Source organism: Stegodyphus dumicola, chromosome X1 (genome assembly GCF_044657685.1).
Source record: "Stegodyphus dumicola isolate Sdum_Otavi_A_Nest chromosome X1, ASM4465768v1".
Taxonomy (NCBI): domain Eukaryota; kingdom Metazoa; phylum Arthropoda; class Arachnida; order Araneae; family Eresidae; genus Stegodyphus; species Stegodyphus dumicola.
This window is the reverse complement of record NC_140780.1, coordinates 188,661,279-188,686,235: the sequence shown is the minus strand read 5'-3', so window position 1 is coordinate 188,686,235 and position 24,957 is coordinate 188,661,279. Positions and strand designations below refer to the sequence as shown.

General features: G+C 33.3%; 1 protein-coding gene across 1 annotated transcript in view; it reads right to left on the bottom strand.

Annotated features, from left to right (window-relative positions):
* Nucleotides 1-3,533: 3,533 nt before the first annotated feature.
* The window catches only part of LOC146993371 (uncharacterized), a 154,192-nt gene continuing 132,768 nt past the window's right edge, over nt 3,534-24,957 (bottom strand). Inside the window, exon 3 of the mRNA XM_085807450.1 lies at nt 3,534-7,978. Coding sequence (XP_085663576.1) covers nt 6,500-7,786 — 1,287 coding nt within the window. The 5' untranslated portion in view covers nt 7,787-7,978 and the 3' untranslated portion in view covers nt 3,534-6,499. The remainder of the gene's footprint in view (nt 7,979-24,957) is intronic.

Here is a 24,957-nt window from a genome sequence, read left to right as displayed (position 1 = left end):
AATGGACGTCCGGATTACAGACTTTGTACTGTATTTAATTAATTTTGCAAAGATTGCATTGTTTATTATGCTTCTCATGTTTATTACGATTACTTTGAGTCCTGTTTCATAAATATAGCAAAGATTAACTACTGTTTATTGTATTTATGAAAATAGTTTTGAATTAACATGCATGAAAGCGAGGGTGTTGGAGGACACTTTAGTCAAGTATATAATAAAATATATTTACTACTTAATTTAGTTATATTGTAGGATTCTCCACTGTGTAATTCTAATTTACAGTTAAAAGTGACGAATCTTAAGAACTAGTAAGCGAATAATCGCTTGAGTTCTTGAGACAGTAAATAAACTTAAGGGTTAAAAGACCCTTTATAATTCAAATAAGATTTAACAGAACTCCGTCTTGGAGTTGTAGAATAAAGCCGACACTCGGGCCTCAACTTAAGAGACTAAGAATTAAACTAAACTAATCTTAAGAGATATAGCCGAAGCTATCAAAATTCTAACGGAATTGGCCCCATAACTCTAATTGACTGCGAAGCTATCAAGGGCTAAAGTACGGCCGAGCGTTATAATAGCTTCTGGTATCTCTCTCACTAAGACAGTAGAACTTCGCGGTTAAATACCGCTCTTCCTCATTAGCATTCAGACGTGATTCTGAAACTACGTTCTGGCCGAAAGTGGTAAGTTGAAATTAAGAAGCGATAGGAAAGGAAGTTTAACTCAAAATTTAAACTGTTAATAAAATTAACATAATCTTTACAATATTAACTCGAGATTTCTAAAAATCCATTAAATTCACCGAAATGCTACATTTAAAATTAATTCTTTATAGTACTCTACTTAATTTGGCTAATATATCTCGAGATTTCTAAAAATCCATTTACTTAACGGAAATACTTCATCTTAATTCATCTCTTTAATCTCACTATTTGAAGTAAAACTCTACTTCAATCTTGGCTTTTACCAAAATTGCCAGTTTGGCATCCTCATTATTATTTGAGTAAAAGACGAAACACCTTCGAATTTATTAATTATTGTTAATTGAACGGTGGTTGGTTTGTTCCCCTTAAAATGTCAACCAATTTCCGACCAGTGACGATAATTACTTGGTTTATTAATTTTCATATTGAAAGTTTGAATTTTTATTTTTCATGATTTAAATTCAAGTTCCTTTAAATTTTCATACATCTGGGTTACTTCATTTAGATATATTCTACTAAATTTATGGTAGCAGATAATGTAATCAATATTTTAGTAAATAAACTATTGTTATCTTACTTTGCAGCTATTGCACAAGTATTAAGAAATTTATTTCGAGTTCAATGAATTTCAGTTCATTAATTATATATATATATATATATTTCATAATAATTTATAATAAGAAAACTTTCCATATACCATTCATATTATAGGCTTTTTAATTTACTTTTAATTACTTTTATTTTGAATGAAAAAAAATATATATATATAGGTATTTTTGTAGGTTTCATAGTCAAAAACTTTTATCGTGTTCAGTCTCAATTCTTCATGCTTTGACGAAACGCGTTATGGAATTAGCTGGATTCTGAGCTCATTGTGCATTTCCCTTAAAAAGTCCATAATGAGATTCGAATTAGGCTAATTTACCATTTGCCGCTTCTTAGTAATTTTGCTAGTATTTTAAATAATTTTTGTGTTTATTTTAAAATGTTTTAGGATTCTTTCATCAACATTTTTTAACATTCAAATTTGATTTGAGATATACATTCACTTTTTATTTGTCATTTTTCTAGTTAAGTATTTCATACTTCTTGTATTTAAACTTTTTGTAATTGCAATTAATTTTTACATAGTGTTAAAAAATTTTACACGGAAACCATAGTATCACATTTGCTTTTAAGCAATAGCATGAAGAATTTCCTGTTTACCTGGTTTTCAAATTCGCGACCGCATAGGTCTTTTTTAGTTTGTTCTCCTTTCTTCCATTATATCTATATCTATATCTATATCTATATAGATATAGATATATATATACACATGAAAGAAAGGGTATCAGGAATTAATAAACGATGTGGTATTGTACGAACTGCGCGAAATTTGATGGAAGAGCCCCGTCCGCCTCTTATCTAATTCACAAACTGCGCGATGTTTCCTGTCCCCTCTTTCTTACCCAAGAAGATGGGTGCTACAAAAAGTCATTTATCGCCTTTAATGGGACATTTTATTGAGACTGCAAGACTTTATTTTCGTTTATCAATATTGTAAAAATTGTGCATACAAAACAAATATTAATTTAATGTCTGGCGTGGGCTAAAGTAAAAATGAATTTCTTTTACACTCATTTTAAAGTTTTATGATGCTTAAAAGAATGTTGAGCCAGATATTTTTTTTTTATTCTGTGTAAGTATTAAAAACTTTCCAAGTTGTACATTTTAGTCGCTAATAATAAAATTGATAGATTAATGACATACACAAAGCTGATACATAAGCAACCTATCAAATATCAGATTTGTAGCGCACCTTAAATAAGTTTCTTGTCTAGATAAGGGCCCAGATAAGGGGTCAGATAAGCTCTAGATAAGGGTCCGAGGTTCGAATCCCACGAACGGGCTGGCTGCATGGGTGTTTTCGTGGTTTTCCCCGTGTGTAACGTGTATACGAGCCAGTTTCCCTTAGAAAGTCCTCCACGAAGGCATCCCTCCCCTTAGACAGATAACCCTCGAGGCTTTGCCGTAATTAGATAACCTAACCTTGTCTAGATAAATATTAACAAATCTTCTTAGATAGCAGAATGGTTTTAACTTTCAAATTTACCGTTTTAGGTAAACAGTTCTAATTTAATTACAAAAATTCTCTTTATTAAATCTAAAAATTGGTCTTCTTAAGTCGTTCTAAATTCACACTAATATTACTGCAATATATTCCCGTATTAAGCTTTTCATTTTTAGTCATTGAAGTTATTTTAAGGTTATTTAACTTTCTTACAAATTCCATATTTTAATACTAGAAACGTTTAAATATTTATTCTGTTTACCAGTTACTCTACCTGATGTACTTTGGCATACATTTAATTTCTAATACACATTTAATTAATAAATTGATAATTATGAGCGTCTGCAAAATTTTCATAATTAAAAAAAAAATAAAAATAAAAAAAAAAAAAAAAAAAAAAAAAATAAAACTCCCTTATATTCATATCAATGGGAATTTCACTTGCCTTGTAATTCATTCCTTTTTCACATATTGTTGCACTGAATTCAAGTTTTCACGCATGTGGAATTTATATATTTTGTATTGTATTTATGATGCCAATTTATATTTAAATGATAATTTTTACAAATTCTTGCATCATAACTCTAGTTAACAGAAGATGTTTCTAACACCTTGGCAAACCTTAATGTTCAACATGCAACTTATTTTCCAACCTAGTTTCAAGCTGAGTTATTTGTAAAATTAATTATTTGAAATTATTTGTTAACAAAGACGGTCGCTAAATCACGCTCATAATATTTCTAACTGTTGTAATTTATAATGCAACGAGTTCATGTGATTTATAATATAATTCATTTATAATTTTTTCAGCAGTATTGAAATTAATAACAGATACTGATAATGTTATACATTTAGATTACAATGATTTAGATTGCCATTGCCTTCTTCATTGATGCTTTTATGTTACCTTCCTAATATTTTATAATGGCGTACAGGTTAAGTTTAACTCATTCACCAAACATGTAAATCTCCAATTCAGACCACTTTTATTCTTACGTGAGCTGTATCTTCCATTTTCTTTAATAAATTGTTCAGCCTAATTTCAAAAAGTCTTATGATTAAGCGGTAAAGTCAGTAAACATTGGTAGTTCGACTCGAAATTCTAGTCCCAGTGATTCCCCAGTTCTTTCTTTTTTTGCGTAAAAATTTCAATTCATGAAGTAAAAATACTCTTTTCATTTATTCTTTAAAAATATTGCAAAAATTTTCACCTTAGCATATCTTTTCAAATCCCTCTAATAAGAAAAAATACGGAAAGAAATTAACTCGGTTTCGGTGATTGGTACCTCGGTGCAAATTATATGTAACATTTTCCAATAGCATAGATTTTATATTCGATATCAATAAATTAAGGATTATTTCTCCATCTGATTTTCTTAACATGTTTATTCCAGAATTTTCTTTTCTCACTGTAGCGCTTAACTTTATTATAAGTTTTCTATAATCACTTAATTTCTCTAGCTATGGCAACTTTGCATACCTTCTGACAAGTAGTCATATTTTTAACCACCGTTATTTTAACTCCTGTTGATTATCAGTACATTATTCACTTGTTTCACAAATGCAAATATTCATTTTATAACCAAATCTACGTAAAATAGCAATAAAACTTCAGTTATGCGGAGCTCCTGATCTATTGCTTGTTTTAGATTGAATGAAATTAAGCTTAATTTTGCTGTTAATTAGCTTGTTATTAATTTAATTATATGTTCAGATATTTCCAAGTATATTACACAAACCTTTGCATCCCAATTTTTAATTTTTGGTTAAAAAAATAAGTTTTTATTTATTGAGGGGCCTGATTGATTATATTAATTTGCAGTACTGTTTATCTATTTCTTTTCTTCTAGATAAATTTTAGAAAAAATTTCTTAGCATAATTATTTAAATTTATTTACAATTTATACGTCAGTGTTCCAAACGCATAGTAATGCTGTTATAATAGATTTATAATAATAATAATATAATTTGTTATAATAGATTTATAATTATAATAAATTTCATGCTAAGCTCTTTTTAAATTTAACTATTATTTTCTGCAAATATTTACATGATTACTTTAATTAACAAAAAATATTTCTAGCACATTTTAACACACTTTGATACGGAATAATCTTTTGCACACCAGTGAACTATATTAAATTTTCCAGTCTAATTCAGGCATTTTGACTATTATTGATGTAATTTATAAAAAATATAATTGATATGTTTTACAATGATTTGATTTCTGATAGTATTGTGATACTCTTTCCTCTAATATTGTAATTAATGAAAGATGTTTGTAATGCTAATATGTATGTTTACCAATATCTTTTATTTTCTTTGTTATCTCTCGTATTTATTACCGTTATTCAAGTAATTAGCCTGCTTGTTAGATCTTCTTTACTTGTTCTTGTGATTGTGATATCTAATTCTATTTCTTTATTTTTAATTTCCTCTTGGCTAGAATTGGCTTCAAAAAGTAAAATTGTAATCCTGTAGGGAAAGGGAGGGGGAAGAATTTTTGATTCGCGCAGTTGGACTATACCAAGATGAGGGGGGGGATTTTCATTCGGGCAGTTGGAGTTCACGCAACGCTGTAAGGGAGCACTTTGCTGTTTTATTTCACTTAAGCACTAGAATAAAATGCAGATACTCATAAAAGTACAGTAAGGCTTTACTTATTTCTGGAAAAAATAGAACATTCGAGAATTCTGCCTAGTCTAGAAAAAGAATTCCATTTTTAAATCTGAAAGCGACAATAAAAAAACAGATATCTAAGGAAATAAACTAGGAAAACAACTTGTTCGATCGATATGTTAAGAACTTAACGTTTCATCTGTGAATGAAGCAATGGATAAAAATACGTTATTGCACCCATTTTAGAATTCTTTTTTATTTCTAATTCTACATGTAACTGGAGTTAAATTGACAAATATTTTAAAATAAAGTAATCCTGATACACGAATAAATAAAACATCCCTTCCTTTCTTTACAGGTCCCACCAGCGGACGAGCGGTAAAGTCGCTGAATGCTGCTAGTTCGACTGGGGTTTGATTGCAGATGAACGTACTGGCTGTATGGGCGCTTTCATAGCTTTCACCGCGTGTAACGGGAATATGAACTAGTTTTCCTTAGAAGGTCCTCCACGAAGTCATTCCTTCCCTTAGGCAGATAGCTCTCACGTACTTAGCCATAATCAAGTAAACCAAATCTTTCTCTACTGAAGCAAACTAGGTTTTAATTGATAAATTTTTGAACATCAGTTATTATTACTTACTTTTGTTATTAGTTCCGCATCATATGTTGTTTTTTAATCTATTCCCAGAGTGGCGAACTAAAGAGCGAAACCATATTGAATGTGGGTATGATTTTCTATATATCGCAAAGTTTGTTTTTGTAAATATTACACAGCCCCATTATCTTTTCTTTCATGCAGTCCTCTAAAAATGAAATATGTCTGATATAAAAAATAATAAGTTAGCAGTAAATGAAACATTTATTTATTCGTAGAGATTAAAATAATCTTTTTTTAAAGATACATTTGATTACTAATAAATCTTAGTACATATGTATTCTTAATTTTTAGACCATTTACCAGATGTGTGCTAAAAGGAAGTCTAGCACAAATTTTCGTGTTCTTTTTTACCGAAATTTTATTGCTTTCCACACAGATTCTTTGACTCTTAATATTACTAACATAATTAAATATATGTATTAAATAGTGAATATCTTTATTACATTTAAAATAATCGACACGGCTCCTTTAAAGAGTGTTTTGAACATTCAGCACGTTCTTAGGCGCAGTGTCCTTTTTCTGCAAATCATAAGCGGAAAACGAAACATCTGAAGCTCTACCTAATCTTAAATACCTGCTGATGTTTGATGCACGACCGCCAGAGAAATGCCAATACTGGAATATGACCGGTGTTGTTACTGTTGGTATAAATGCAAGCCATACAACAGCAATAAAGGTAATGTCGAAATGGAAACTATTTTCATACGTTTCATAAACGACATGTTTCAACAAACGAACAAGGTTCAGGGGCAGAAGGCAAATAGCGTAAGCAGTGACAGCTGCAGTTAGAAAATCTTGCATTTGCTTCTCTAGGCACCAATCAGTAGTGTCATCACTCGTGATTCCAGCGCTTGCAAAATGCAGAACTTTGTCTTGCAAATAAGGTTCCTCTGAATTTTGGCATACTTTTGGAACTGTTAACGTGGCGGATGATGTTACACGACTGACTGTTTGTTCTGATGAAATATTAGGATTTAAAGACGCTACCGAATCAGTTTCGCGAGTGCTCATTGCATTAGATTCATGGAATGATACTGTATAAGCTCTTTGTCGAATTTTGATTTCCTCTGAAGTTTTAACGTGAAAAAATGTAATCAACCCAAGAGGCAAAACATACATGATTATGAAAAGTCCACGTATGTATTCTTCGATATTATCATCTACATTGATTGCACAAATACCAGTACCTTTAAATTGGATTCCAAAGTATACTTCTAGGTCTAAGTAGCGAGTGTACACAGCATAGGGTAATACTGCGAAAATAGTGACTATCCATACAGTGATCATACAGACAAAAGTCGAAAAAGGTTGCTTAAGAGGATACAATATTTGACGATAGCGGTCAAAAGCTATCAGAACGAAAGTTAGCATAGTTGCATGGAACGGGATGTCTTGCAGCATAGGAAATAAATAACACAGGAAGCTTCCATAAACCCAGTTTTGAATGAGGGTTGTAGATAATGCAAGAGGTAAAACAACTGCACACTTTAACATATCATTTAGTGCGTTAAATGCTAAATATTTGTACATAGGTATGTTACACGGCTTTTGAGTGATGATTTTTTTGATTAGCACGATATTAGCAAGAAAGCCTATCGCTATCAACATTCCATAAAGGAATATAAAAAATAGGTATGATTTCTGAAATGATTTTCTTAGATGTGGACGGCTGAACTCCGAAGTATCATTATGAAAATTCATGAGAAAATGGATTATCATTCCAAGATAGCGGTCAGGAATTTCTTTGAGAGTCATGCTGATTTTTAATTGCTTGAAGAAATACGCGAAAGTTCCTTCTAAATTAAAAAGGGATTTAGAAGTATTCAAATTCTTTGGCCTTTCAACGAAAGGGAACTTTTAGATAACACCTTCGTTAGAAATATCTTGAAAGAGATTCTGCCCAGAAATTTCACAGAGCCACGGCATATACAGCAGCTGCTCGTCAACCTAAAAGAAAAAGAAAGAAATTTAAAAAAAAATTTAAAAAGTAGAAATATCTGACAGTGATATAATGCAAGTTCCCACGACTACAAAATTGTCAGGAAGAAGAAATAATAATAATAAAAAAATGCATTTCAATATTAGGTGCTAATTAAATGTTGACAGGAAGTAAATATGCTGTGATAAACATTGCTACTTTTAATAAAGATTAGCAGAACCGCAAGTTACTTTTCATCATGCGCAGTATAGAGCTGACCGAAGCATTAGATGAAATGTCCTTTTGCTAGCGTTAATGTTATAGGAAGCGACTTCATTAGGGCATAATAAGGGTACGTCGTACGACGTAAGAGTGTGTGAAATTTGGCCCTTTTCCTGCTGTTTTCTTCAGTAACTGTTTCCAGTTATTGTTGTAAGGTATTGAGAGTAATTTGCCGAAAGCTTATGCTAAAAGTGCTAGAAGGAAATCATGGTTTTCAGCTACTTCTATATCAATATTAAGATTTCTTCAAATTCTTACTTGGCAGTGTCTCGTAGCTATATCAACGTAGGCATCTGCTGAATCTTAATTGAAAGAAAAGTGTAATCATGTACGACTATGACGTAGCTACTGCATTTGCACATCATGTAAATTCTTACTAATTTAGTTCAATAGCTACGTGCTGCAAAAGTAATGTAGTAGTCTTTTCTTTTTTCTTTTTATTTTTTGAGAAAATGCAGTCTTGATGGTTTAGATACTCAAGAAATTCATTTCCCTAAGTCCAAGGTAAATTTATAAGCATAACATTAAAAAAATATCGATGAAAGCAGCTGATAAGATATATGACGCCTTCAAGATTTGTCGTCAGGCAGATAGCTCTCGAGTGCTTTGCCATAATTAAGTAAACCAACCAAACCAAATCAACCAAGATCTATTGAGGAAATTGCCCATTGGTGATCTTCTTATGTATTTTGAAGTATGATTAATATATCTAGGAAAATATTTTAAACTTCAAATTAACGGCTTTATTAATGTGATTCAATTCGGTTTCATAAAGCTTCCTTACTGTCTCTGTCCTTAAGATGAACCAGGTAAAAAAACAAAGCCGCATGGTTATCGTCCTAGCAGCTTTCTTGCCGGCCTAAGGAAAATATATGAGAGAATTATACTCCAAATTTTTCCTTAGGCAAAAGTGATACTTACTCATCACTTTTGCCTAAGGAAAAATTTGGCTTTAAGAAGTCATTGTCTATCACTAAACAACTTTTAAGTTTGATTAAGTTTGCAGGCGCAGCGCTTCACCTAGAGAAAATGTCGCCTTACTCATGTTCGACGTGGGGAAAGCATAACATCCCGTCTGACATGAGCAGCTTGTTTATAAATTAATCCAAATGAACCTTGGCAGAGAGACAATTACACTATATATGTCTTTTATAACTAACAGAACATTATTTCTAGTCTAAGAAAATGACCGATCAGACGTCAGACAGATCAAAGCAGGTGTCCCACAGGGATCTACTCTTCCTACTGTATTATACCTTTTCTACGTGGCTGATTTTCCCAAGGTTAGTCTGAATTAACGCTGCATTCTTGGGTGTTACGTGGATGACACGGCCCACGCTGCAATATCAGTTAATCGTAATCATGGAATGAAAAAGTTGTAGAATCAGTTGCCTAACATACAGAACTGGCATACTTCATGGAGAATGGCTATCAAAGCACAAAAGTCACTACTACTAATTATTAGGAAAAAAAAAGCCAGGATAAAGACCGCAAGAAAACATATACTTTCAATGAAATTGTGCTTCATGTCAAGAAAGTTGAGTATTTAAGTATTACGTTTAACACAAAATTAAAGTAGTATGATTATATAAATAATGTTAGAAACAAGTAAAATTATTAATAGTTTACTTCCTTTAATTGGAACATACTCAAACATAAACTCAAAAATAATCGTTTTGTTTACACGGGGGGTCAGGTGTAAGATCAGTTTTGGTTTTTGCGTCACCTGCATGGACAACTGCTAAGTTAGACATCAACGTTTCACTACGATACTAAATTAGACACTACTGAAAACATACCTGAACAAACCAAACAAACAAAAATAGGATAAAGCACTTGGTTGCGAGCATCTACACTCTTTCAATCTTTTCAACTATGAAATTCTAGAGGAGGAGTATAGTCTTAAACTATTTGTAGCACAAAAGAGAATAAACTATAATTTTCTCGTTTAAACTCTGTAATTTCATATATCTGCAAGTTTTGTATATTAGTACTTTGTAAATAGCTCTGCTATATTACTTTTTTATTAAAATTTTCTTTGCTCTGTTTATGTTTGTTCCACATTTTGATGTATTGTAGTTATTATATTTTGTCACTGACCTGCGCTGCACTTTTGGGATTTGCTGCCACTGCACGGCTGATTTCACTAATTTACGACTTTGCTTTGCTTCGTCCACATGCTCCAGCCCATTCCACTCTGATTTGCGATGCCTTGATAGTTCTTTGATCCTTCCGGCTCTCTTGCTTTACCTCCTTTTCTTTCCTACAGAGGTTTCCCTTCAGGGACCAGCAACCACGACAATTTTATGTGATGTGCCAGAACGGTCTTAAACCCTTATCACATACGATATTTGTTGCCGGAACAAAACGTTTGGTGGAACAGTTCTGAGAAACGCTCTTTGCCGAAATAGGGTTACCATCTTCACTTGGTAAACAGGCTGAAAGCCAAGCAAGAATCAGTTATCGCTCAGATTGGCGAAAGTGACGTTTACTTCTTCGTGTTCTTTTGTATTGCTCACACTCTTTTCGTTTTAAACTTTATTGTTAGTAATGAAAGATAATAGAAAGGTGATTGCTATCAAGTTAATCACTTTGATCTCCACTCAGACACTTCAAGTAACAGATAAACACACTTCTGGTTATAGCAATCAATTACATCAGTAATAGCCAAATTCTGTATATACTAAGAATAGTTTAAAACGTGTGCTAAATAAGTCTATTTATCAGACATTACTTATGTGTATTTTCTGTTGTCTGCATTCCAATAAAAATTTGATGGCTCACTGGAAAATTTATGACCTGGTGAAAGCATTTTTTTGACTAACTTTATGGCTCATAATTACTGTCCTGTCCATTCAACAAACAAACAGACAAACAAACAAAAAAAAAAAAAAAAAAAAAAAAAAAAAAAAGAGACCTTCTATGACAAAAATCTATATGCCTGATATTTACATCCTCACAGCCAGCAGATACTATTCAGCAAAATTAAGATCAAATAAAGCATATGAATACATGAGCAATCAAACATGTGCGAGTTGTTTACTGTCCCATAGAACGCTCTGTAATATACCTAAAACACATTAAATATACCAACTCTAGAAATTAGGTGGTGCACATCATGAGCTTGTTTTATGTGATTACGGCAAAGCCTCGAGGGATATCTGCCTAACAGGAGGGATCCCTTTGTTGAAGACGTTTTAAAACTGGCTCGTATACCAGTTACAAATTGGGAAAACCAAGAAAACGCCCATGTAGCCAGCCCGTTCGTGGAATTCTAACCTGAGACAGAACTACCAGTGTTCAAGGACGCTTCGGCCACTAGTAGGCCCGTGCACTTAATTGGAAAGTACAATTCATTATGTAAACAGACATGAAGGTGATAATTAGTTGTGCACTGTTTTAAGTAATCAAATGTTATTAATGCACAGCTGTTACATTTCTTATTATTTATTAGACATGTTTATATTACGTAGATCATACATATGATATAATTATGGTGGTGTTAAATGGTGTATTTAATTATGGCAAAGCACACTAGGGCTATCTGCCTAAGGGAAGGGATGCCTTCGTGGAGGACTTTCTAAGGGAAACTGGCTCGTATACACGTTACACATGGGGAAAACTACGAAAACACCCATGCAGCCAGCCCGTTCGCGGGATTCGAACCTCGGACCGAACTACCAGTGTTCAGCGACTTTACCACTCGTCCGCTGGTGGGCCTCTGGTATAATTATGAATTAACCCAATAACAAAATGTGTACACTCTTTAATACTCAAATGCTCATCAATTATTTCTCAACTGATTATTACATATCCATAAGAATTTGCAAAGAACTGATGACTACAGTTGCTGCCGATTACATGATCGTTACATGAATTAAAAGTAACTTCAAATAAACTTTTTTGCAATGTTCATTTTTGTATTCATGCATACATATCTAATAAGTCATATATTTACATACAGATAGAGAGATGCGATGGTTTAGAAGTTGTTATATATATTTATTAGTATTAATGTAAAGAATAAGATTTATATTAATGAATGTCTATACAAATGTTTTTCATCATGCATAATAGTAAATCCATAAATTTCCAATGTTTCAATATGTAGCATTTACAATAAAAGTATAGTTTCTAATGTATTTAGAATTCAAAAAGTATTTCATTAATGACATGAAAATAATAGACAAATTTAATGAGTATTCTCATTATTACATAAGCTATGCTTTTCTTTTTTTATGCATCTTTTATGCTGTTTAAAATGTGTCACTGATTATGCAATTAACAATTTAGAAGATAAGTAATTAGGAGAAAAGCGGCGCATATACAAACGGATTTTAAAAAATTATTTAACTTAAATTTAAGAAATAAAATTCTATTATATAACAGTGATAATACACGATCAGCACGAAATACGACAAATTTGGCGAACTTTTGGCGACGAAGAATTTGTAAACAAATCCGAACTGCAAGAACGTCGTAAAATACTGTCAACTCTGAAATTTCCACGATTATATATTTAATGAATATATAAACATTTTAAAAATGACTCAGGTAGTTGTATTACAACAAAACAGCAATAATTAAATCGGCCTCTATTTCCACCGTCCATGACTTCACAGGCTTATTCACAAAGCCTACAGACCGTTTCTTCTGCTGTTTGCTCCGATTGGTTAAACAGAAAACGTAGGGTTACAGAACCTAGTGCTTGGCGACTTTTAGTTCATCGCCTTTACAATTTGTATTTGAGCGTCGTGTACCAAAAATTGTGCATAACCCGCCGGAGAAACCGCAGCTCAGCAGTAACAAGCGCGGGAAAAATCCTCAGACTTCTAGATCGCCGGTTCTGTCCACGCTTGTAGCATTCATAAACTCTGCTCTACACGAACTTATTTTTATTTCAACTTTATTGAATGACCTTTGTCATTATTTGTCTTTTCGCCTTCGGATGCGGTGTTAAAAATTAAACGCCTTTGTTTTCTCTATTTTTGTTAATGTTAATTTTTCTTATTTTTATTTACTGGTTTGTACACTTTGTAGTAGGTACCAGTAGCAAGATTACGATCCAAGATCCCGAAAAGAGTTTCAATAGAAATAGCGCATAATGGAATAAAATATAATTTTAGTTATACTTACTTTTCATAATTTAGGTAAAAAAGAATAGGTATTTGACGCCCTTAAATATTTACTGAATGTTTTCATTTGGTTTATTTTTTAATATTCCTTTATTTGTACAAATTAATGTGCTATGGAAATTTACACAATAGACTCTTTCTAACAGAAAAAAAAGTGCGTATGCTATCTCCGTGTAAACATCTTTTCTTGTAAAACAATTACGTACTTTTAAAAGTTTAAATTCAAATAAACTGTTAATAAGGTAAGTAAGTTATTTAAAATATATTCCACAGAATTCCTCTAAGCTTTCATTCATAAACTAAAAAAATATCGAACGAAATAAACGCTGTTTCCGTTTGTTTGGCGTTAATTACCACGCCTACAGGGCGATAACTTGCCATTCCAAATATGACCGCCAAGCAGATGTTTCATCCAATGAGAGCAGACCGTAGATAAATGGTCTGTAGGCTTTGTGAATATGCACTTCACAGTGAGAGCCATCGCCATATTGAAAGTTACCCGTGATCCTTCAGAAGCAGAACTTTCGTCTGATTGGTTGAACGTTCGAGGAACACGTCTCCGGCCGGAACATTTTCGGAAAAGTTTTAAAATGTTGCTCGTAGCCGGGACATGTTCCTTTTAGCTAGACGAAACATTTCTCGGAAGCCTCCCGCAGTGCTACTAGAATCTCGTTTCTCGGAATTGTCCCGCGTAGCCGCGCGCGTCCCTAGAAGTGATGGCTACAAATAATGAGCGCCCTTGCGCGCTATTCTGTCGCCAACTACAGGTTGGCCATGGCTATTCACAGCATAATTTGTTTCAGCTCGATTCGACAGACACCATCACATGCTATCACTTAAGTGAATTCGTGGTAGGCATTCGCTGTGTCAGGTGAAAGACCTTGTTTCAACTACAAAAAGAACTCTTGGCTCCCTACGCATCGTATTATATTTAACGAAGCAATTTATAAAAGCTGATTTCAGATACACCCAGAACCTATTCTTTAAACCAGGGATCTCAAACTCAAATTGCATTTGATCCGAATGAACGATCTAAAAGTAGCGGACGAGCCGATTTTTTTTTTCTTTCACCAAGCTGGAAAGGTCTTTTTTTTAACAAATACATATGAGGGTTATGATCATATGAAAATGATTTACAGCACAGGGTAAATTTCGAAGAATTCCTTAGAACATTCATAGGTATAAAATATACTAACCTTAAATTTTTCGTAAGGTCAATAATAATAAACTCAATAAGCTATATATATATTAATTTTTTAAACTATTACTTTTTATGCCTCCAGAGCAGGCTCTAGAAAATCCTGAGTTGTAATAGTGTAACTAAGGGCGACTGTGAAGTACTGTTTGAAGACCTTTCATTACAATCATTACTTGGGAAATTATTCCCTGTAACATTTTCTGCAGCATTTTCCAAAATACTTATGATTCAACATTTTGTGGGACAATCTGCGACGCAAATCTTTATTAAAATCACAAAACTTTCTAATAGAAAATATATGAGACTTTTAGTTAGATGGGCTATTTTGTGAATCAGTTTGTGTATGTGTAGTTTCAGGCCGTGCTTGTCACACGCAATACTTCGTTTAAAATGATATATACCTTCCGCGACAACTTTTTTCACTATAAACGTAGCATAATGAAATGTCCGGAGCAATGTTGTCTCAAATATTGCTCCTCTAACCACCCGATTTTTGAACTAATACTAAATGGTGGAAAGAAAACTAATACTAACTTAAAATTGTAGCTAGAGAATACAAGACACTGAAATCGTTATAAAGTCATTCTCCCGATTACGAAGTGGATATCGATATCTTGAATCGGCAAATGAACGCATTATCTTTGTGCATTAAAGATTTCTTTGTTTTTATTGTTTGCATATTTAAAACGGTTGATTTCTATAAAAAGTTGTTATTTTACGTTGTTTAACGTTTTCCTACCTTGTTATTCTAAGTTTTTTTGCTACCTGTTGTTGTAATTTTGAAAAATAAGTGTATGCGTACATTTGGGACTAAAAACGAATTTTCAGCTATTAAATAATAATGCTTTTATCCTTCCATTTTTATTTATTTGACATGGCTTATTACGTAGTAGCTTCAAAGGAAACTTTTGCCCTTGGAATGATGATAAACAATGCTGGACCACAAGATTCCCAAAAATAGTAACGAAGAAAGTAAACATTAAGTAATTACTTATTAAGAATCCAGTGCCTACCCATTAATATTTACTCTTTTTTTGCATTATATTCCAGAAGACTACTTGTTCCACTATGGTAACTGCCCGCTGCCCGGATGTAAAAAGACGCATGCTAAATTAAAAGGAAGAACTGTGGATTTTTATTTTAACTGCGTAAGCAAAATCACGTCTCAAAGAAAGAGTTTTGATCGCGAAATTTGTATTCAAGGAATTATTAAATTGTATGGGATAGGTAAAACGGTGTGCATTTATAATTAAAAGTTTCGCTAATTTTCCCCCTCCCCCCACAAAATATTTTATGGAGAATTAGAGAGCAGGTTATTTTCTGCAGAGCGCATTGAATTGAATGATAATCAAAGCAAGGAACAAGGTACAAAAAAGATATATTTTTATATTAGCGGAATATTTCGTTTCTGCAACTTGTAACTTTACAAGGAATTTTTTCCTTCCCTACTGAGTGCTTTAGCACGAATCGGCTGGAAGTCGAAAGGTCCGCAGCTTGAATCCCGGTGAGGAAGAAGTTGCTTTCACATGCCTCTCGCCCCATCCAAAAATTCTAAATACTTTGCAATGGCGCCCGACTAAAATATGGTGAATGATAATTCATTATTCTTTGGTTTGGTGAGTGGTTCTCCTTTCATTTAAGTCATCTGTTAAGTGGGATAGACAGTAAGTAGTTTTCTCTTCATCCATAATATTGCTTTTCCCACTGCGGGCTCTGTAAGTGTAACTGCTAGCACGTTTGGCTAACACTTGAAAGATATCGAGTTCAAAAATCTCGTCTAGTACGTAGATGATTTTTTTGTATTACCTTTTCTAGAAAGGCTACTAGACGCTACTACGTTTCCTCCAGTGTTACATTTAACATTTATCATACATCGGAAACAGAGGTTTTTAGAGGGAAATAGCATTAAAATTTAACCTGTAACTGTACTTTTACCCACCGCTAATACTGCTGGACTATTTTTGTTTGCCCTTCTAACCATAATGTTTTGAGAAGATACAGCTCTTTTTTCAAATGGGCAACGAACTGAAAATCAAATTCTAGAGCTGGGACTCATAAAACCGTTCGTGGCGTTGACCATACATTAGTTCTTCCTTATATCGAGTTCCATCCGTATTTTGTAATTAATTATTCCCATAATTCGTATTTTGTTACGTTTTTTTGAATTTAGCTATTAATTGAATCTAATCGATCTAAGTTCAGCGAACGAGTTTTGTAGCTCGTAAGTTATTATTAATAACTACATTCCGTTTTCATATGCAAAATTTCACACCATTAGCAGCAAGCTATTGTTATACACCGTTTAAACATTGTCTTTCAATCACTCTCTTATAATCTTATAATCTCTTTGCAGACAAATTTCTTGAACGCCCAAGATATGCTGTATAAACTTAGGAGTATTCCGTTGTATTATTGAAATTTATGTAAATAAAGAAGTAAATAGCAAGTTATATTTCTTTAATACCCATTCTTTTTATTTTTCCAATAGGTACCAAAAGTTTTTTTTTTCCTTCTGGGTATACGTTCTGCTTTTAAAGTGTTTAACTTTCGGGAATCACAAATTTTATCATTGTTCTACAATAGTTTCAATCTGGATATCAGTTTACAAATATTTTACTTCGGAACAAATAAGAGTGTTTTCTCTAAAAGGAAGCAATCTTTTTCTCTTCTGTCCTTAAAGACAAAAAAGGAAACAGTTGTTTGACAAAGGAAACGAGAAACAACAGTACCACCATAAGCAAGTCACTTTTGCCACCGTAAGCATTCATCCAGGAAAACTTCTTATGGCATTAAATAATATAATTAACCTTTCAGTTTCCATCATAGCTTATCATGCACATCAGACAAAAAATTTATTGAAATTTACAAAAAGGATTCTAGCTTGTGAGCTTCGAAAGTTAAACACTTTAAAAGTAATAACGTGAACCAAAAGTGGAAAAGAAACTTTTGTTGCTTAAGGGAAAATAAAAAAGAGTGGGCATTAAAAGAGTATAATTTACTATTTACCTCTTTACAAAAATAAAGCTGAATGAAATACATCAGATTCAGAACAGCGGAAAGCTTAAGTATCAGTTACATTGTAGAATAATTCCATCAGTGGTCGAGTGTTTAAATCTACTGGAAAAAAGATTATTCGAATGCGTTTTCAGATTCTCGAGGCAGAAAACGAGCACGCAGATTGAATATTTTTCTATTTTCATAGACAAAATTGTAAAGACACAAAATTAAAACAAAACTTCTAGTTTTGTACCTTAACAATCTGATTCCATAGCACATTGTAAAAGAGCATTAAAAATTGAGAGCACGTGTAATTTCTGCAAAAACTTTAAATTTGAATTAATTTTGAAAAAAAAAAGAAGCATGATAATAATAATAAAATTATCACTGCTTGATGTTCTACATGCATTTGTTCTTAAGCTGAATACCTGTTGATACCTTCAAAAGAACTTCTAAAGTGGAAAATAATGTTAAATAATACTATATAATGTTAAATACTTTCAGAAATAGTGTTAAATAATGTAATTACCATCATCTAAACTATGATCTGATTAATTACTCTAACAATGCTACAGTAATTAATCAGATCGTAGTTTTCAGATCAGATCAGATCGATTTTGCGTAAGTAAGTTTTCGCGACTGAAGTGTTCAGTATAAAGAAAAAGTAATTTCACATTGGTATCTAATTTTTTGCGAAATTTGAATCCAACTTGGAGGGAGGAAACGAAATGTTTGAGGTATGTATTTATGTTTTGCTTTCAGGAAAGGTCTACTGTTGGAAACATCCTCCATTTTTTTTGTTACATTTTCCAAAATTTTCTGCATTGTTATCAAAATTTTGTACCTTAAGGTAAGATTGTACTTTATTTAAAAAAAATAGTCCTCAAGATGTCGTATCTCTGAGTAAGAGGATGATTCATTGAAGTTACATTTTCCTTTTCAATGGAAAGTTTGACGATAATTGAATTATGAAAAGAGGCAGCAAAAATTCAATGACTAATTATAAATTCAAAACTAGTACATATTGCTTCTTTCTAGAACAAGGAACTAGTGTTTTCCCTTTAGAGCAAAACTTTCATTGAAATTAATTCCTCGCTCGCTTCTCAAAAAACATCTTCAGCATGGTCTTTAATCGAAGCTTATGAAAACGAAGTTTCAAGTATTCATGTAGATGGTTTTCAGTTTGGGTTAGCATCTGGATTATAAGCAAAATATAATTTTTTTTCTCTAGTAAAGGATTTGTTTTAAAATCGTGATTACTGCCTGCCATTTGAATCAAATTCTTATCAAGTTTAATATTTCAGTCTTTAAACCTGTAATAGCAGACAGATATTAGTTGCATAAATTGAACTAAAAAATTCCATTTAAACTTTCTTTCAAAAAAGACGGAATTTTAAAAAAAACAGAAGTTAAAACATATTAACAATCATTAATATTAGCTACTTTTTGGCAGGTCAACAAAGAGTGACTGAAGGTACATCCTGAAACTTCGTTATTGTATTACATAGCAAATTAGTACATCTGTTATGTATTTGAAAAAAGTTTCTTGACTCTGATGGCAGTTTATATTACGATAAAACATTCATCATTTATGATAAAGCATTTTTAGGAGACGTTGCACTAAATATGCCTTATAAGGTGGTTTAAAATATTTTCTGACCTTTTTTTTGTTGAGATAGCTAGCTAATGAATGCATAAAAACTAAATAATTTTAAAGTACAACGCTTAACAAAATATGCTTGAAGATGCAGATTGTCATTCATTACACATTTTAAAAATTCTATAAATTAACTAAATTTGCTATCAAATCCGATAATTTGAATTGGTTTTGATTATAATATTAAAAACATTCCTTTCATAATCTTGAATATGAAATCTCTTTTTTTCAGGTAGGAATTTTACGGAATTTAATGAAATGAATATATATTCAATTATTTTAAGGTTTCAAAATATTTAAAATTAAAAAAAGTTTTTATACTAATTATAAATATAATATTTGTCATTATAATAGTAATACAATATTTTTAGATAGATTTAAGACAATTTTAGCTCCTCTCTTCTTCCTAATTACTTTCTTTCTGTCTTCGTACTAACAAGAATATAGTATCTTTCTTCTATCCTGCTAGCATGTTGTTACCAGTTTTCAAAATTCGGACAAATTTTCCCTATGACTTTTTGATTAAGGTCTATAGTTTCCTAGAACATTCTCTAATGCATATTTTTATTATGTGAACAAATCATACGAAGTGTGGGTTCATAATTTATGTATAATGTTGACGAACAAATTCCTGTGCTTTTAGTTTTCCGATTGCAGTGTTGATACAATTGCGTAATTTTTTTTTACTTTAGTAAATGATAAATTTAGAAATATTTTATTGAGTTACTTAACCAATTAGATATTTTTACCTACGATATATTTTTTACTAAAATAATGTTCACGAGAAGTAAAATAATTTTAAATAACGCACTAAATTTATATACAGAATACCTTTTCAACTCAGTAACTATGTATTCCTTGCAACTAAGTTTTAATTAATTCATTTCTGTTTATGAGTTCTCTTCCCGTAGATAGGCAGATCAGATCCCTGAGCGATGCGTTGGATTACTCTCTGGCTCATTGTACTACAATATTTTCTTCGTCCTCTTGTTATTTAGTCATTATGATATTAGCCTTACTTCATAAACCTTCTTTATTGACTCATCTGTACCATTAGTAAATGGCAAATAGAAGGTGGTTTTCATTGTTTTAATCACCATTTCTTAATTGTTCAGCACATGTGTGGAGTAGATTTCATATTCTCTTTTTTTAAAACAAACTTTATGATATTTTTTTCTTTCAGATATTCTATAATTTTAAAAGATATAAAAAAACATCCAAACAACTAAAGCATAAAAATGTCTGAAATAAAAGTTAATAAAACAGTACATGATAGCAAACTGAAAATCTTTTTCAACTGTCAATAAAGTGATAAAAGTTTTAAATTTAGAATCTTAATAAGAAAATTAAGGAAACGAAATATTTTTGGTAGACACTGTCAGAAGGGAAAAACTAGAAAAATTCCTATTTTCTTATATTAAAAACATTAAGAGAAAATTTTAAGAATCAATGCATCAAAACGGAAAAAGGGACATCGTATTAACAATTTTAGCTCTTATTACATCAAAGAGATAATATTTTTCAAAAGCCAGAAATAGTGTTAAATAATGTAATTCCATCATCTAAACTATGATCTGATTAATTACTCTAACAATGCTACAGTAATTAATCAGATCGTAGTTTTCAGATCAGATCAGATCGATTTTGCGTAAGTAAGTTTTCGCGACTGAAGTGTTCAGTATAAAGAAAAAGTAATTTCACATTGGTATCTAATTTTTTGCGAAATTTGAATCCAACTTGGAGGGAGGAAACGAAATGTTTGAGGTATGTATTTATGTTTAAAATAAACTTTAAAGTTTTCATATTTATTTATTTATTCACATTTATTTAATATTAACATATTTCTTCGATATTTAAACGAACAAATTAATTAATTACGAAATTCTTTAATATATGGAATATACCCAATTTAATAAAAACAAAAATTCACTTAAATGTTGACTATTTTGTCTTTTTTAAGCACGATAAAAATTCTAAACAGCTAAAAATAATAAATATGAAGTTTATAGTCCATTTACTCGTGCAGATATAACGTTATGCGAAAGAGGCAAAGGGCCCGGGTTAGAATTAATACATAGTAGACAGATTTTAAATTCGGACGGATGGAACATTTTTCTCTTAAATTATAGATAGGTATTTTCATATAAGAAGTGCTTACTCTACAGATTTTTGAATTGGTTCTAGTTTTGCTGCACCCTGTGAGTCGTTTTTCTAATCAGTTGCTCATAATTAGGTTTTCGTCTTTCAAACATATTCGTCGTCTCAGCTGGCACATACAAATTAGTTCTGAAATTATCTTGAAACCTTTCAAGGTATGGTGAGTACTGAATTTTAATGTATGCTATGTTATAAAGATAAGTGCTTTTTCTGTTTAATGTAAAAAACAAAACCCATAATGATATTTAAAGCAAAGTTTTAAAATTTTGCTTTTTTTATTCGAATATTTCAGTTACCATTTGTTCCCCCTCTTAGAAGTTCAGTGATATAACTTTGTAGAGACAATAGGTTATTTCGAAGCAGAAAGATGAAAAATGAGCAACGCTCTTCCAGGGAATCGAAACACAGACCTCTGGAATACGCGCCCAGCGTGTACTACGAAGACATGCTAAGAAGGCGGGAGAAATACCTTCCTAGCCCTGCAGTACCCTGAAATACCTTCTTAACCCTTTTAAAGGGCGACTGGGATTTTTAGGGGACCCAATAGCCAAATCATGGGTGTGGAGAATCATCATCCACCACCCTTTTAGTTCGGGCGCCACTGTAAATACATTAGGTTATTTCGAAGCACGAGAGATATGGTCACTTTAATTAACCCGTTCCGTCAAACTAAGTTAATGGCACTACAGAGTTAGGAAGTCATCCTAGTCATTGCTAGCAATCTGACGGTTTCTATATGTTACATTAATCTTTAGTTTCTTGGATATAATTATTTTCATTCACTTGCTTCATTATCTCTAAGATGCCCTTGTTGCAGTAACAGTCCGCGAACAGTCTATTCACAAGATAAGTGATGTAGTCGGAAGGAAAGAACTGTTGTCGAAGGTGCTCTGTCAGAGGGAAGGAGAGCAGGTAATGAAGTGCGTCCGCGTCTTCCCTGCGAAAACCGCAAGAACAGTTGACGTCTCGTCTGAGGAATCGTCTGTAATACGCTGGGAATTTCCCGTGGTTGGTACAGGCCTGGAGGAAGATTCGGTCGCATTTCAGCCTCTTGAGAGTAGGTATTGGGAAGATGTTATAAGTAAATCTTCCTGTCCCCTCTTCCTGCCATCGTGATGACCATGTCTCTTGGCATGTTATCTTGATGAGCCTTTTTGCAACTTCTGTGGAAAGCAGAACTTCCTTGTCAGTTTCTAGTTTGAGGGCTGCGGTCTTAGCTAGGTAATCCGCTCCTTCGTTGCCTTTCTGCCCGGTGTGTCCTTTTATCCAGTTGATCTTTAAAGGGATCTAGGAAACTAACGTCAAGAGGATCTCTCTAAGTGCTGCCGTGTGCGGGTGTTTTGGAGAAAAGGAGTTCAGCGCATTCAGAACGCTTATGCTATCTGTGAAGAATGAAGTGTGAGCTGCTGGTTGCGTACCTGACCATACTGTTGCTTCTTTGAGTGCGAGGGACTCGGCTTGGAAGACTGAAGCGTGGTTGCTTAGACGGAATTGTGCTTGATAAATTTCTTCATTGTTCAAAAAGACCGTAAACGCTGCGCCTACTCGTCCTGAAATTTTTTATCCGTTCGAGAAAATCTCTCTTTGTTGTCCTGAGGCTGGCGATTTGCACCATGGAAGGATGGGTAGATCTCCTGGGTGTAAGACAGGGGGATCTAGGAAGCTTTCTATGCTGGCATAGGATAGATGTAAATCTTCTTTAGTGTGAAGGTCCTCTTTGTAGTGTAGAAGTTGGTAAATTGATCTTTCTAATTCTGCTTTTAGGTTGAGTGGGAGCCTCCCAGCTAGAACCTGAAGTGCTGCGGTTGATGTGGTGCTATACGCACTGGTGATTTTTAACAGAATTACTCGCTGTATCTGTTGTAGTTTTTGAAATATTCTTGCTGTGCCAGTAATTCAGACTGAGCAGCCGTAGAGGATCATGCGTTCAATTGCATTTAGGTATAGATGTTTTAACAGGCGCCCCTTTTGGCTCCACTTGTCTGTGATTATCCTGTTTAGTTTATTGATGATTCGATGCGTCTTATATCGGACTTCCGTAAGATGTAATACCCACTTGAGCTTCTTATCAAGCGTGAATCCGAGGTATTTAATGGTATCCTGGCGTCTCAGTGGATGCCCTTCCCACTTTATGCGGGGTGGATTTGCGTCTATTTTTGAGCCCTTTGGAGAGACTACCATCTGTGTCTTTTCAATACTGAAGCATAGTTTGTTGTCTTGACTCCATTTTGCAAGCAATTTGAGTGCTGCGTCTGCTTTACGCTCTATTGTTGTCCTATTGCCTCGGTCTCTTATGAGTATATCGTCGACGTAAGCTTGAATCTTGGCATTGTCTCCAAAGTTGATATTTAGCGCTGAGTCTGCAGTTATGTTCCACAGGATGGGTCCGATATTAGACTCCTGTGGGGCTCCTTTGTGGTAATTCATTGTAATATTTAGGGCGTCTCTTTTGTAGGTCACTCGACGTTTTGTGGGGTAGCTTGTGATCAGTTGGTAAAGATTCTTCGGACATCGCAGGTCTTTTAGTTTTGTTTTGAGCGCTGGCCAACATAGTTTATTGAATGCTGACGCTACGTCAAGCGATATTATACACGTATGGAGGCTATTTTGTCTGTTATTTAAGATTATGCCTTGAACACGGTTGAGGGCGTTGGTGGTGCTCCGCCCTTTAGTAAACCCGTATTGGGCGGGGTTTAGTCGTTTGATTTTGACTAGATAATACTTTAATCTCTGCGTAAGCATCTTGTTAAGGACTTTGCCCCACGCTGAGAGTAAGCAGGTAGGTCTATAAAAACTGGGCATGGACTTTGGTTTTCCCTCTTTCTGGAACAAGACCAGTTCTGCGTTTTTCCATTCCTTTGGAAAATAACCTAATTCAAGGAACTTTTTAAAGAGTGCTAGAATTTGTTTGTCGTCCGCGAGCCTAAGCTCTTCCATGGTTTCAATCGTGAGGCCATCCAGACCAGGAGCTTTACCTCTGCATGTTGAGTTTATCGTACGTTGAATTTCTTCGAGTGTGAACGGCTGATCGTCTTCCGAGTTTGGAATCTAGGTTGATTGGGCACGGATACCTGCGTGATATGCAGAGTCCTGGTTGGGGTCGTTTTCTGAAAAATGGAACCTCATTATTTCCCTAATTGTATCTTCAGTTGTGCTCGTCATTGTGCCATCGTCGTTTTGAACTGAACCTATCTGTAATGGATCCGTGCTCTTCCCTTTAGCTAGATCGAAATATGTTCCGAAAGGAGAGCTAACAGTGATTTTGTTCCATGTCATGTCCCATGCTTTTTTCTTTTTTTTATACATCTTTTGCCGGTGCTGTGCACGTACCCATTGGTAAAGCCAGCCTGTTATGGGCTCTTTCCTCTCCAGTGGTTTTTGGAATCTCTTCCTTGTTGCTTTAACCTTTTTCCTGAAAATAATGAGATTCTTTGTCCACCATGGCCAGGTGCGCGGTTTGGTTTCGAGTTATGTGAGGGAACCGTTCTTTGATAGATCTCGTGGAGACTAGTGGTAACTTCTCTTATATATTTATTGATTTCTTCGATAGTTGTCAGATTTCTAGGGTTTGCTAGAGGTTTT